The sequence below is a fragment of the Solea senegalensis genome, linkage group LG5, assembly GCF_019176455.1.
Source record: "Solea senegalensis isolate Sse05_10M linkage group LG5, IFAPA_SoseM_1, whole genome shotgun sequence".
NCBI lineage: Eukaryota > Metazoa > Chordata > Actinopteri > Pleuronectiformes > Soleidae > Solea > Solea senegalensis.
In genome coordinates, this window is record NC_058025.1 from 19393163 (window position 1) to 19409149 (window position 15987).

Consider the following 15987-nt stretch of genomic DNA (forward strand, 5'->3'; position numbering starts at 1 on the left):
TTCAGTTGAAATAGATAAGTGAACAATATAATTATAGTTACATTTTTAGAGTACTTGATCTAGTTTGCTGTAAAATTAAATACTTAAATACTATTAATAGAAAAAATGTAACATTCACAGAAAATAAACTATTCATTTTACTGTATTGATGATTTTTCGTGTCAAATTTTCATCCCTTGTTGTGGCATTGTAAAAAAATTCAACCATTAAATGTAGAAATGCACAATAGCCTACCTATCACTAAGGCTATTCTTTTTTATTTCGTAGATAAATGAAGTAGTTCCGCATTTATTTAGTTAATCATTCGTTTACAGTTGCATTTGTGTTTCTTGTTTTCCCTTAGTTTCATTCATTCATTTTAAGTTTTTAAAAAAAGTTAATATTATTATTATTATTATTATTTGATTAAAATGTGTGTAGCTACAACTAATTATAAAGTGATCGTGTGACATAATCACGAACATTAAATACGATAATGTAATGTGTACCTGAAGGTAACACGGAGTTGCTCTTGAACGCAGCTCGTCAGTACAGCACAGAGAAACACGAACAGCGGAAACTGGGACGTAGTTAGCGACACTAAAACCTGAACAAGCAGCTTCATTGGTACTTAATTTACGAATATAGGAGCAAACCAGTAAGTGTCGTTGTTGTTGTTGTTGTTATTGTTGTTATTGTTGTACTGCTAGAGGCAGGTAGTCGGCTCTCAGATCCTCTTTGGTCACTCTCAGCTGTGACTGTTTAACACTGTTTCACCGTTGTGTTTCAACTACACACCGTTAAACTACACACTGTCACACACTAACAACTGTGTAGACTCCTGAACGTAGCACGACTTCATTATTTTCATCACACAAACATTAAAAAACATTATTTTCCTCACACGGAGTCTGTGGGTAGAGCCCCACTCTGATTAACAGCTGTTTCCACCAATGAGGAGACGGTTAGCGGGAGGAGGAAGTGAGCAGATACTTAAAAATAAAAAGTATTATTAGTATACGAAATGGTTTACAATACTTTCAGTTAACAACAACGTGAAAACAAAGAGACAGGAGAGCTAGAAATAGAAGAAAAGAAAAGAAAAAAGCATAGTATATGTATACATATTATCTTCAGAACTCATAAACACATTGAAAGCAGTACATATTTTAATAGTTTTAAGAGCGTTCTTTTTTTCAGAGCATTCGATTGAAAGAATGTAAAGCTTGAACTGTTATGTTGTACTATACTGTAAAAAAACAAGATGTCAAAATTATACTGACACTAAGTACTGACACTGCATTGTAAAATATACTTATAATGCACTGAGAGTTGTTCGGTTAACAGTAAATTACTTCTACAATAGTGAAGCAATACTCCAATTACACTTCAAAGATATGCTTTGATAATGTAATTGTCTTGAGTTTGCGCTACACTGTAAACAACATAAATCACAGGTAAAATGCATGCACTGTAAATATAAACTCTACAAATGATATGCACTGAATGGTGTTTACTAATACCACACAGTAAAAAAAAATTTAAATTTCACATAAAAGTTGCAATTATATTTTGGTGAATGTATGCAACTATAAAAAGAAAAATGTACCTAAAATATTAAATACTTTAAGCATAAAATGCTCCCTATGTATGTTAAATATCATTATAAATAAATTAAAGGCTGTGACATTGGTGAAAATAATGAGAAATGAACATCACCATTAAATTTCTTTGTTTTTGAGATTAAAATGATTGAATGTGCTCTACACGTTTCATTTAAAATGGATTATTCCGTGGGCTAAAATACTTACTTCCCTACCTCATCCTCTGTCTGATTTACACAAGGTTCATCCTGGTTGACCTGACAGGCAGAGTCATGAGTCATGAGCTGAGTATGCAGGAGGAGATGGTGGAGAAGTTTTTGGACGCAGCAGCCAGAGGAGATCTGACCATGGTGTCCACACTGTTGTCCCAAGTCCCCTCATTCATCAATCACAAAGGATACAGGGGCTGGACACCACTGATGCTGGCTGCTCGCAATGGACACTTTCATTTGGTGGAGAAGCTGCTGTCACATGGGTAAATGCAAGATCACAAAATCATGATTCAGATACAAAATATGAAAATCAATATATGAGCGTGACTCAAGACAGTGTAATAATTAGTTCACCCCACAAAGTGGCAGTGAAGTATTGTTTTTGGTGGCTCTGTTTGTGTGTGAGTGTGTGTTCTTCTGCACGTGCTGCACTTGCCAACATGACCAACAGAGGGCGCCGGAGTCTTGTTGCGTGAATGGGGTGAAGTCTGCTATCTGTGATTGCCTTGTTTAAGAATGTTTTATTGATTGTCATATTGATTGTATTTCCGTGTGAAATAAGAAATATCCAACAAAGTAATCCAAACAAAGATGTTAAAAACAAAACCTAAATGATTACTAAGGTTGTGGACTAAAATAAAATGAAAGATGACTAAAACTTCTAAGCTAAAAAAGAACCTGGAAAAAAAGGCTGAAACAAAATAAATATGTTAAAGATGGACACTTAAAAGGCTAAATCTAGCTCAAAGGGGCTATATTAGGAAGTTAAAGAAAGCTCTGATTAGAAAGTTGAATGCAGTTCCATGCATCTCGCAGATAGTGGTTTATATGGATCAGCTTTAATATGGAAAATATGCACTTTAAATGGACAAAGTATAAAACATGAAACAAGGTAAAGGGAAATAATTAAGAGCACCAGACATCATTTTTTAAAATCTTAAATAGATTGAAATCCCTAACTTCTTTTTCTGTTCTCCATCCTTAAGCTGTGATAGGTTTTTGGTCAACAGTTCGTCACAGCGGCCTCTGATATTGCTAAGTTCTGGGGCCACAAACACATCTCCAACTTGCTCAGCCAGACAGATGTCAGTTGCCAGCGACTACTGCAAGGCTCCGACTTTGACCAGCAGGAAAACTACTTTAGCAGAGAAACGTTGGACCGGATGAGCGCAAAGAGGACCGACAAGGTGTGGCTGGACGCCAAACAGAGCCACCCAGACACCATCTACCTGCTGTTCTCCAATCTCAGCCCCATGGTCAGCAGCCCACAGGACGGCAATGATGGGGTATGTGTCTGGTAACAAACGTTATCATTTCTTAGTTTATATATATTTACAACTAGATGATGTGCTGGGACAAAAACCTTTAGCTGCTTTCACACTTGAATTACATATAGAGAGTTCCTTAAAATTGTCTCTAAGGTTCTGTATGAAAACACAAATGTCAGCAAAAGTTGCTCCAGAGATTTTCCTCCCAGCCTTCTGGTCAAGATTTCCTAAAACATGGCCGACTGAGCTCTTGTGGAACATGATGAGTCCTGCATCCCCCATCTGAACAAGTGTTGTCTGTATAGTCTTGGGGTGTTTGGCTTAGAAAACCAAACAAAAAACATGGATCCATAATGTCTCTGTATTGCCATCTCAGCTCGTCATACCTTTGAAGTTTATTTCATTACATGCGTCAGTCTTTGTTCATAGGTTGCATAAACCAAACATCACTCACAGTAGAATATCATCTATATTTAGAGTCAGGCTTGTATGTGTGATTGATGAGGAAATGTCATTTATAAAGTGTCAAATGAGTTTTAGGGTAGATGGAAAAAAGCACTTAAAAAATGGTTGACCGACAAATGACAAAGGATGTGTTTAGATAGTTTAGATAGTGATGTGATTGACACGTCTGACTCTTTTGACCCTGAATCTCAACTCCAACAGGGTGAGACCAAGCTGTGTCAGTTCAAATATGAGGTCGTCAAAGATCTGCTCCAGAAACCTGCAACTGTGCTCGTCTTTTTAGGAGTAGAGAAAAGGAAGAATTGTTCTTCCTCCTTTTCCTCCTCTCAGACAAAAGGGGGTGTTCAGGATCCTGCAGCTTGGTTTGCCATCTGCACAGATGAAGATGAAGCTGAACTTCTTAAACGCTGCAAACAGAAGAACTGCTCCTTCCCAAAAATGCCCAACCGAGACCTCCTGAAACTCACTGAGGAAGAAGCTGGTGAGACAGTTGTTGTTGTTTATCTGGTGTCATTTACACAAATGATGCATAGCTGCTCTGTATCGTGTTTCTGTTATGTATATCAGTCGGAAAACAAATGATTATATACAGCTGCCATATTTGATTTGAAGTATTTTAAAGTTGGCTAACTTTGTCGTGCAGGAGTGGTGGCTCAGGCTCGATCAGTGTTGGGTTGGCACAGCCGCTACAGTTTCTGTCCCACATGTGGCAGCAGCACCAAGCTGGAGGAGGGAGGATACAAGAGGAGTTGTCTGAACTTAGACTGCAGGAGCCTGCGGGGGGTTCACAACACCTGTTATCCACGAGTTGGTATGAAGCTCCACCCACATAACACGCAAACATCTCTGGTCGTTCTGTGGAGGGATTAATACTGTGGTGTAGGAGTCTGCACAATATGAGTTGAGATGAAAGCATGTGTTTGAATTTTCAATTGACTGAAAGCTTCTCAGAGAGGAATTTGTATGTTTTGACTGTAAACTTGTTGTATTTAACTTAAATTGACAGTTTATGAATTAACTGGGACAACAATTGGTAACCCTTAACTAAAAGTAAATCAAATGAATTCATGTTTTCATCCGTACGGTACATGTATTAGAAATGATTAGGTGTTGGTCAACTTCAGAAGATAACATTAGTCAGACTAGTGGATGTATAGTGAATAAAGTGTGTTCATTGTGCAATTACAGTCTTTCTGTGTGTTTTCAGACCCAGTGGTCATCATGCTGGTGATCCACCCTGATGGAAACCAGTGTTTATTAGGAAGGAAGAAGGTCTTCCCTTCTGGCATGTTCTCCTGTCTGGCTGGATTCATAGAGCCTGGTAATAAGCAAGCACACGAGCATGGCACGATCTCCCCACAACCTACTTAACATACAGAAGTGAGTCACACACACACAGACCTCCTCATGTTGACACCACCTCATGTTCTTGAAGGGGAGACGATCGAGGACGCAGTGAGGAGGGAGGTGGAGGAGGAGAGTGGTGTGAAGATCGGACCGGTACAGTACGTCTCCTGTCAACCTTGGCCGATGCCCTCCAACCTCATGATTGGCTGCCTGGCTTTGGCCATATCCACTGACATCAGAGTAGATGAAAATGAGATAGAGGAGGCTCGTTGGTTCACAAGGCAACAGGTAAGATCGATTCAAGAAGATCAGTAATAATAGGAATCTTAAAATCAGGGCCAGCCCGAGGCATAAGCGAACTAAGCGGCTGCTTGGCCCCAATCGAGTGTTTTTTTTTTTTTTAAATATATTAAATAACTTAAACAAGTGAGATGATTGAATGAATTCATTTTATTATTTTTCAATTTAACTTCAGTAAACCACACTTAAAATAATACAGTTTAAAATAGATCTGTGATCTAAGTGCCCTCTAAGGTTAAAATGTGTCTGCTTTGGTGTAAATATCGACTATATTAATATTAATTAGGGGTCTACCAAGGGCCAGAATCAAATCCAAATGATAATAGGTTGGAAAGCTATTGATGACAAGTCAATAAGACATTTGAGTTTAACTAATAACCGATCTAATCTCAGTGGGTGGTGTCATGAAGTTGATTCAGTTGAATGAAGGATCATTTTTCATTTCCTTTCATTAAATGAATAGGTCTACGAATAAAGGATGTATAAATCTATACATTTTAAGGTCAGTTATAACAATATCATTGTACGATACAGTACTATTTACAACAGTATGTTGCTTTAATACAGAAGTGAGGAACCTTTGCAATATTAGTTTTAATATCATCCTTTTAAACGATTGAACACATCACACTTACCTCTACAACTACTTTTCAATGTCATGTGGTAATGATGGTTTTCCTGATTTCAGGTTCAGATTCTTCCAAGACTCTGTATTTGAAAGTATTTCTCACAGTTTCTTTTGTTGAACTGTGTTTTGTGTTTGTTTAGGTGATCGACTCTTTGTTCAGAGGAGAGTCTCCAGCATTCACAGCTCCCCCGAGACAGACCATCGCCCACCAGCTCATCAAACACTGGATTGGCATGAACTCTAACCTCTAAGCTAAAGTGGACCTCCAGATTTTAAGAGTTCAAAGGCCAGAAAGAACGAATGGACATGGACAAAAATACAGAAAGCTACAGAAGAATTTTCAAACAGCAGTGTCCTATCACACATATTTTATGATCCAGGAAAACAATGAAGTAGAAATCTGAACATTACATGTCATTGAGCAGACACTTTTATCCAAAGCGACTTACCATGGAATTGAGCACAATCAGCCAGGGGTGGAATCGAACTTGCGAACAATGCGACCATGATGTCTTTCGCACACAGGGTACCGGTCTTAACCACTGAGCCACTGACAATATTTAAGTCAGTCACATTGATACAAGTGACCATTATTGTTTTTCTAATATAATATGTGCATATGACTGTAAATGCAGTTTAATTAACAATGATAGTTTGTACAGGTATTAAACGTAACCTAGTTTAGAGTTAAAGAAGACAGATTGATCCTAAGATGAAAACAAAGTTGATTTTCCTTCATAAAAATGCTAAATCTCTTAATGTCAAGGTCACAAAAAAATGGCAAATGATTGAATTACCCTCTAAGGTTAAAATGTGTCTGCAGAAGTCAATAAAATATTTGAGTTGAACTAATAACTGATCTGATCTCAGTGGGTGGTGTCATGAAGTTGATTCAGTTGAATGGAGGATCATTTTTCATTTTCTTTCATTAAATGAGTAGGTCTACGAATAAAGGTCAGATATAAGGTCAGTTATAACAATATCACTATAAGGTCACAGAAAATAGCAAATGATTGAATTACTTATTTAAAATAAACTGAAATGAAGTGGAAGATAAGTTGCTATTTGTTATTCTCTTTGTTCACTGAAACATATTGACAATATTATCATAAATGCATGTTTACTGCTAATTAGAAAATACTGTCCTAACATGACAGACATTGCATTGTAAAGATGGGAATATGATGAATCTTAAACATTAGCCTGTTAAATGATGCAGCTTAAAAATGAAAAGAATATGTCATGATAATCATGCAAACATCAAACATTATGAGCATTACAGTAACACAGTTGTTTATGTTTTTATCCTAAAAAGATACCAAACAAACTTTGACAAAGGAACTAAAGTTTAATGCGTGTTCACAGCAATGCAGGGAGATTACGTACACACCAAGTAAATATGCAAAGACAAAGAATAGATCACACGTAACACAAAATGTGTTATCAGCCTTGAGATTTTATCAACATCCGTATCATGTCACTCATATAAATAAATAAGGTGAAGTAGGAGGGCATGGCAGAAACTTGTGTTTTTAATGTGCACCAAAAACAGAATGGATTTGAAAGCAAAAACAATCATTTATTTTTTGCCAATTCAAAAGTTTTGTTTGTAAATTCCCAGAATTCCAAAATTCAAGACAAATTTTTCTCAAACATTAGAGACAAAACATTTACTTGACAGAAACTGAGTAAGGAGGTTTTTAACGATGCAGGTTACTTGATTTAACCTATTAGACACAGTTCATGCTCACACTAGCACAAGCCAAAGCATATATGTGTGGGTTTTCTGTACTCATACACATGTGAGTATCATAAGCAGAGACAATAAACACTATATTATCAGATAACTCCTTCACACACAGGACAAACATTTGTATCTACAGTATTTCCTCCATCCAGCGTTTTCACTTCCTGCTGTGTAAGAAATGTTGTTGGGTCTTATTTTCTAAATAAGCCTTTGGCCTAGCATGCGATACCATCTCCTTCTACTCCAGTTTCAGGAGAAAACCAGCTGTTAGTGATATAGTCCGCTTCACAGATCATATAATTAGACTTTGCCTGTGTGCTCTCTCTTTTAGGGTCAGGGTTCTCCGGAAATGACGAGTTTACTAAATACTCTGCTACACAGGTGATCTGATAAACATGGGGACTATCAGTGTCAGGCAGAAGCTCATGAACAACACACGGTGCAGTGGTCTGATGTGACGACTGGGGGTTGACTTGAGAGAGCCACTTGTTATCTTCATGTGTCTGATGCAGCAGAGAAATGCTGACCTCTCTCTCCTCAGATGTGAGGAGGCGATTCACCACACGGTTGGGAGGATAAGACTGGAGTTTCTCTGCTGTGTTCAGCTGTCTTTCACTTACATAGTCAGATTCCAGTTTGTTGAAGAGGTGTCCAAGTGGCTGCAGAAGACCATCTTCTTGTAGTTCTGATGAAAGAGTTTGGTCCAAGTTTGGTCCGACCACAAAGACACTTTGCTCTGTCACCTGAAAGTGTTTTATATCCAGAATGTTTCTCTCTGAAGAAATCTGCCCAAAGAAAGAAATGATTAGATGTTAATCAGGAAATTGTTTGTGGAAGTGTTGCTAAGTAAAGATAGAGGTAAACTACCTGTATAAGAATATTAAGTACTAGGTATTAAAACTGTAAAACAAACAAAATATACAGTACTTGTTGGTGTTTGTTTGGGTCCATCAGCCACTGTCCTGATGTGCTGCCTCGAGGGCTGGAGATTACGGGGAAGAAGTATGACTTGCACCTGCAGAGTAAAGATATATTAAGTGTGATTTGACATATGGAGTAAAGAAGAATTTTGTCGACATCTCCTTCTCTCAGGGGTTGTTGGGTCATATGACATAATGTAGTGTGTGTGTGTGTGTGTGTGTGTACTTACACAGTCCTGGAGAGGATGCAGAGGATTAACACAGTGATAACGAGCAGCAGCAGAGTTGCAGCTGTGACCACCACTGCGACGTTGTCTGAAGGAAATACATTTGTCGTCAGTTCTCACAAAATCCAACACACTGCAATCGTACATAAAGAGAACGTGCTGATGGGAACACAGAGTTTGTGACTACAATCTAAAGTTGGTGTCACTTTATAAACCACTCACTTCAAGTGTTATTTTGTGACTTACATGTGCCTCAGTGACATGATCTTACCAAACGAGGCAGCAGTAGACCAGCATTAATATTAATATTGCTGGAGACTTGAGCTGGGATAGATTTTATTAGTTCAGATTTTTCTGAATTGGCTAAAATCAATTGGAATGAATTGCACTAACTCTCATATTAAATATTGGAACCTAAATTTATGTCACAGATAATATCTTCAAATTACAAACTAGATGTATTTATTGGCTCATACTGAGATATTTTTTACTCACCAAACTCTGTCCTGACAGAGACAATGTTCGTGGAATCATTATCAGCCAATAGATGAAGAGAATACTCTGTGTCAGGTGACAGGTTGGTAAAAGTGTGCTGCTGCTCCTCTGGCCAGAGAGACACAACTCGAGTCTTCTCTGCATTTACGGACACAGTTAATTGTGAACACCATCCAGACAGAATAAACATTGTTTAGAGTTTTGTTGTTGACCAACTTTGTCCGTGTGAGGTTTTTGTCAGCATCACTCTGTATCTGCTCACTTGGTTTGGTCTGTACTTCCTCTGCCACGCCCACTTAATTGTCACAGATGTTTTGGTGACAGCAGCAACCTTCAGTCTGTCTGCCTCCATCAGAGCTGAGAAAACATGAGGACATATCTCCATCACACAGATGTCATGTCAACATCTATTTCCTGGAAATCTGCTAATAAAACGTGCAAATGAAAGGTTTACTTCAACTAAACTACAAATATTGTTTGGAAAGATGTCTCTCAATGCAGTTTATTTTGTTTTTTTTAAATTAGTCACAGTTTACATTTGTGCCGTACATGCCTAGGATGGCAGGACCTGTCTCACAAACCAAGCAAACAGAAATGAGGCTCAGATTGAGGTCGACTCAATGTTTTTCCTGGTGTCTGCCTGCATGTGTCATGTGTGGCAGTCATCTCTGACTATGTGCTATAACCTCACACTAATACATTCAAAGAACATCATTGTCTCCTCTGAGAGTGTGTGTGTGTACCTCCCTGCTGCAGACTTGCAGGCAGAGACTGAGGCGCTCCACACTGCTGCTGGTGGACAGTGAACACACTGATCAGGTAGGACTCCTCAGGGTCTAAATCTGCAAACACACCACAGTTAGTTTGCACTGCACACGCTACACGGAGAACACACTTTACCAAAGTAAAGTAGAAATCCAGCCTCCTCTGAAGACTTGCTTTGAAGTATGTAAAACACATCGTGCACACATGTATTTTTATTATTTATATTAAGGTAAGTAATGTTGTGTTTTTCATATCAATGGTGAATTTGATCATGACTATCGTCTGTAGCGGCTTCATCCACACTTGCTGTGCCGTAGGATATTTGTGTCCATGAAGGAACATGTGACCCACAGTGTGGCTCATCCATGTGTTTTCAATACTTTTTCTACTGGTGTTGTAAAAATGTGAATGTCACTTAACTTGTTAATCAGTGGAAAAAAATGACCCTTAATACCGTGAAGGACAAGGGAGGTGTTGTAGGCATCCACTGTGGCCCAGTGTGCGTGTCTGGTGGATGGATGCAGCTCAGAGTGCCACAGAACAATAACATTAGTGATGGATGGGGTAGATGGGAACTTCCACTGCAGCAGAAGACCTTTGTCCACTGGTAAAAAACGTGAAATCCACAACTTTGTGACAGAAGGAAGAGCTGCAGTGAAGAAAGACAAAGACTCTGCATCAACACATTCTCCATCAACACTCACAGAATGCAGAAAGTTGGCGTTAACATTGTACAACAAACTGTATATTCTTCAGATAAACAGTATGATGAGAGTGTCAGGCAGCTGCTGATGTTTAAGCAAAAAAGCAGAACATCTGAGTGTTGCAATAGGTTTTATCTAAACCACTCTATTACTTCCTTCTCTCCACACATGTGATGCTGCTTAGCCAGATAACACTTTGAATCTGATAGTCATGTTAAAATGTACAGACACGAGACTAACAAATCAAAATAGTTATGGTTGTGTGCATGTGTCTGTGTACCAGTAGATCATTGAGAGCGAAGTCTCTTCAAAATGAACAACATACATGTAAAGTACCAGTTTCTGGAAAGGGATCCAGAAATTTAACGTTATTAAATTATTAATAACGTTAAATTATTAATAACAGATTAGAAACGAATTAAACGTTTCTAATCTGTTAATAAATTACTTAAAAATCTAAATATTAAGTATCATTCATTTAAATCAAATGGTGGCAACAGTATCTAATGCTGTATTTTGTGAGGCAAATGAAATTAGTTTTTTGTAATATTATTTTGAGACAGGACTGCTTCACCTTTAGCTTGAGATGTAAAGGCTGCAGGATAAACCTATGGAATCGAAAAAGCATTTGGTTTATATCCAGTGGCTTTGATTGGGTCAGGATTGTGCACTTTGGTAATCCCAACTGCCCTTTGCTAATGATCCACTAACCTTTAGTTGTCAGGTAGCTGTTAATTACACCTTATGGAGGCATTATAAATGCACGTGTAGACCAGAAATAGCCATTGAGCCACTCACACTTCTGTCTTTGTGTGTTAACGCTGAGATGTGCCACTGGTCCATAACCTGCCGCATTGAAAGCTTTAACAGTAACAGTGCAGTCACCCTCCTCCACCACCAGGAGTGCCATCACCTCTGTGACGTTAAGTATCTTTTTCATTGGCTCGTAGGTCACCTGGTAACCCAGGACACGACCACCAGCCTCGTAGAAGTTAAGATCCTGCAGAGAGAGAAAGGATGTTTGCTTCAGATCTGCTTTATCCTCCACATGAGGATCGCGGGGGGCTGACATAGGGCGAAAGGCGGGGTACACCCAGGACAGGTCGCTAGTCCATCGCAGGCCCACACAGAGACAAGCAAACATCCACTATGGTCAATTTAGAGTGTCCAATTTTGCCTAATCCCCAAATCTGCATGTTTTTGGACTGTGGGAGGAAACTGGAAACTGGAATGTATAGTGACATCATTGTCACAGACTTAGGCCACAGTTTTCTCTTGTTTTCACACATTTATTCAAATGCCAATTTATACATTCAATAATTATTTGATTCATAATTGTTTTACCTTCCACATGAGATGAAGGAGAACAGATCCAGAGTGTGTTTTCTCTACTCTGTAACACACCTGAGGAGAAGTGGAGGGCACTGGTGGAGAAGAAGCAAAACAGTCTCAAGTTTTATGTAAGAATGATTGTAAACATTAGCAATATGTGGTTGATTGCATCATGGTTGTTCAAAAATGCTGGTTGCAGTACACTTGATCTTTAAATTTAAAACCTATACGGTCTTACAGCTCGTGTGTGATGTAAACAATTACCTCTCTCCAGTGTTCTCACGTTGATGTCACGGCTCCAGTCGCTCCAGGTACCTCCCCTACACGCTACAGCAGCTGTGTAGATGGTGAACGGCAGGAGGTCTTTGATGGTGTAAACCAACTTCTGATCCTGACATACAGGAACAAAGTCTGGAGGCTAGAGCAAAAATAACACCAATCGACAGCTGTGAGATGCAGTTTGTTGCCGTGCTGAAGCTGCATGAAATGATGGAAGTTCTGTGTTGCTTTGTAAAGTGCTCCCTCCTGCACCAAAGTCCATAGAGAAAATCAGCAATTTTACATCACAGCACACAGTTATTACAAAGATATTACTGCAGTAATACAATACACAACCATTACCATATTGCAAAGTGTTACCCAGCTTTTCCTTGTGTTCCACATCCATGTTTTCATGAATAGAATGCCTTCCTGTCTCAGGCTGCATGCACAGCTCAGTCAGCTGTGACTATTTGTCAGTACGTCATCAGTTTAGTCTCCAGAGTCAACAATAACAAGGTTGATACTAACCTTAGACCAAACGTGGCTGCTGTTGACTCGGTAGCGAAGTCGGCAGCTGCTGTAATCGGCGCTTCTCCAAAACACAACAACAGAGTCGTCAGTGGAGTTGAGGACAGACAAGACAGGCTGAGAGGGTTTGACTAAGAACACAAGACAAGGAGATAAGGAAAGAAGGAGAGGCTTGGCTGTCATCACTGGGAGGTGGGAAGCGATCACAAGTCAAACTGTCACACTTCTGTGTCACTAACCGGCATCATAAAGAGACACAGTATGAGGCTGGGATCTGATATCAGTGCCCTTCATGTAGCGCTCTCTGACCCGAGCTGTGATGTTAAGGACGGCTACTGGGAAGAAGAGGCCGGGACAGTAGATGACTTTATACTTACTGGGTAATAAAAAGAGAGAAAATGTAGAACACAAGTATAATTTACAGGATTGATAAAATGCAGTATATTTTGATGTGAATGCATAGGCAGATAATAACTTAAATATAGATGTGTGTGACTGTTGTTTACCTGTTGAAGATGAGTGAAATGTCTGGCTCAGTAAAAGCGTATGAGTCCAAACTCAGCTCACATGTCATGGAGCTCTGTGATATCTGGTAGTAACATGACATGTTCAGAGTCTGTGCTGCAAAACAACAGGAAGTCCCAGTTTAAGCACAACAGGGACAAATGCTGTCATAGTTTTGTCTGTTTAAAGCTGCACTGCATATCTTCAGCTGTTTTACATTATGTGTTGTTGATGTTATTTAGCCTTTGTCTTTTCTGTTGTCACTCATACTTCAACCTTTACTGGTGTAGTGCTGCTGTTGTCTTAATATAAAATCATTACTTCCTGGGTGCAGTGCAGCACGATCTAAACAACACTACACTGAGAAACACAGAAAAGCTCATGTGGAGCTAATGGATTTATGGTGCTTTTCCATTTTACAGTTTTACCACGACTTAGCTCAACTCGACTCGTGTTTTTTTGCTTTTCCATTAGCGATAGCACCTGGTACCTGGTGCTTTTTGCCTGCTCTGGTCAGGTTCCAAGTGAGCTCAGCTGACACTATAATGTGACGTGAACAGTCGGCCACTGATTGGTCAGAGAGCGTCATCACTGGAAGAGTTGTGACGTCAGACACAAGAATCAAAGTTGCCATATTTAAAAATGAGTGAGCAATAGATACAGCATCACCTCAATTGTTTTCCTGAGCTCTACGAAGCGGAACGGCACCTCCGTTGACTAATTACGTCACTGGTGAATTTCACATCTCCTCTAAACAGCAGCACCTCCTCGTCCGGGCACAAGAGTCCGGGCACATCCGGTGACATACTTTCAACCGTAGAAGAAGAAGAACTACTCTTGTTGTAGCTGCTGAGCTCCGTACAAACGATACGCTCAGCAGCTACAACAAGAGTAGTTCTTCTTCTTCTATGGTTGAAAGTAGCAATATAAAGCAGGACACAGCACCAAACTTCACCTAAAGGAAGGAGCAGTGCCAACAATACGTATATAACTGTCTTTGTGTGCTTGTTATGTCGTTTAGCATTAGCAATAGCCGGCTACAGGCTAAGCTACACGCTACACTCGTGTTTCATTTGCATGTGTGTTTATCATCTCGGTAACCAAAACGTTATCCAAGCTACATGTGTCCTGCAGCAGTCTTTCACTTGTCACAATGTCTTCTGACTCTGGCTCAGACTCCGGATCAAATAAATAAGGGATTACGGGATTACTCAATGTTTTGATCATTGCTAGCCAATTATGTCACTTCCAGGTAACTGGCCAATCACAAGACAGTCCGTGTTCTGTGGGTGTGGTTTTGGTCTGAAACAGCGCAGCTGACGAGAGAGTCAGTGATGAGACATTTACATTGGCTCGTTTGTAGCGACTAGGACGTTTTTGACCATAAAAACAACATCATGTTTGTAAGTACACCTCCATATCTTACATATAAGTGAGATAGGACCATGCTATGGCCTCTTTAAGAGTTGCACACTACAGCTTTAACTCTATGGCCTCAAATAGAATCTTAACCTTTTCTTTGACTTTTAATCGTAATCAAGTTGTAGAGCTTCTCTTTAATATAGTGATGCTGGTACTTTAAAACATCAGTGAAGGTGAGAGACATTGTTGAGACTTTGGGGCTTAAAATGAGTGAGTGCAACATCAAATGGTTATACAGTACATAGTAATTCAACCGACTTTTAAATGAAATTATTGTTCGTGATAGCTACTTTGTACAGATGCTGATGGTGGACGACCACAGTCTCTGACGTCGGAGACACACACTGTCTCATCATCTTTGCAATTTGTCAAGTCCGCGCTTTTCACCATCACCTCTGAAAACACACACACAAAACTGAGATGAACAGACTGTAAACTCTTGAGTGTGTCTGCAAAAATTATATTGTTTTTCTAACAACACTAACATTTACCTAGTGTATGTAAATGCATCACAATGATGTAAGATATTATCTAAAGCTAAATGGATCGAGTGTGAATTATTTTAATGATAACCTGTCTTCCAGGATTAAGAAGGTGATGAATAAGCTTGTATCTCCAGACCTGGTTTCACCCTCCATTAGTGAGTTCGAAAAGATCAATAGCAAACCAATAACACATCAATATCAGAGTTTTAACTCTTCAAGTCTAATATTTTAATAATAGCTGAAACATAAGAAGGCAACTTACCATAAGGAAACACACCGCTGAGGTTCATCATCATCAACAGCAGGAGCAGCATCATCAGCCAGGTAACGACATGCATTTTGAGCTGAGAACATGACATGCCCAGAAGTGAGTCCAGAGGTGATGTGAGGAAGTTGCATCAGTGTGTGTGTATTTTCATCAGAAATTTTCACCGTCTCTCTTCCTGTTTAAATAAATTAGCTCAGCCCTAAATATAAATCAAGAATTTACACAATCAGTACATTAACATTAGTTTAGTGAGATGCTTAGTTTAGGTTTTGAAGATACAATTAATGAATTGTCTCCATGGCAACCTATGGAGATTCCAATTAAAGCCATGGTCCAACAAACTGCTCATAAAAACACACACACACACAATGATGAAATATGACAGGAAGTTTCCAAAAACTCAAATGTTCCTCATTTAATTCTGACAGTTTCATCAAAAGGAAAAAAAACTTCTATTTTGTTTGTAGAAAACTGAAACAATGCTTTTACTTTTAATAAACATCTAAAATTGACAAACAAAAAACAA

At 39.0% G+C, this 15987-nt stretch overlaps 2 protein-coding genes across 3 annotated transcripts; one reads left to right on the plus strand and one right to left on the minus strand.

Annotated features, from left to right (window-relative positions):
* Positions 1 to 506: 506 nt before the first annotated feature.
* Positions 507 to 6258, plus strand: nudt12 (nudix (nucleoside diphosphate linked moiety X)-type motif 12). The gene is given in 9 exon segments (XM_044025269.1): positions 507 to 637; positions 1825 to 2058; positions 2782 to 2813; positions 2816 to 3081; positions 3730 to 4009; positions 4172 to 4339; positions 4736 to 4849; positions 4964 to 5163; positions 5944 to 6258. Coding segments are annotated over 8 exon segments (1374 nt in total). The 5' UTR covers positions 507 to 637; positions 1825 to 1855; the 3' UTR covers positions 6055 to 6258.
* Positions 6259 to 7131: 873 nt separating this feature from the next.
* LOC122769550 (interleukin-6 receptor subunit beta) lies at positions 7132 to 15592 on the minus strand. 2 transcript variants are annotated; one of them, XM_044026148.1, is made up of 15 exons: positions 15456 to 15592; positions 14999 to 15103; positions 13289 to 13403; positions 13022 to 13158; positions 12783 to 12913; positions 12258 to 12411; positions 12006 to 12085; positions 11460 to 11661; positions 10412 to 10606; positions 9936 to 10034; positions 9409 to 9549; positions 9193 to 9330; positions 8701 to 8785; positions 8478 to 8565; positions 7132 to 8335 (listed from the first exon to the last, which is right to left on the minus strand). In XM_044026148.1, the coding sequence occupies exons 1-15, from the start codon at positions 15550 to 15552 to the stop codon at positions 7766 to 7768; spliced, it is 2337 nt and encodes a 778-aa protein (XP_043882083.1). In that variant the 5' UTR covers positions 15553 to 15592; the 3' UTR covers positions 7132 to 7765. The 2 variants fall into 2 exon arrangements, with proteins under 2 accessions (XP_043882083.1, XP_043882084.1); XM_044026149.1 differs by lacking the exon at positions 14999 to 15103.
* Between the last annotated feature and the right edge of the window lie 395 nt (positions 15593 to 15987).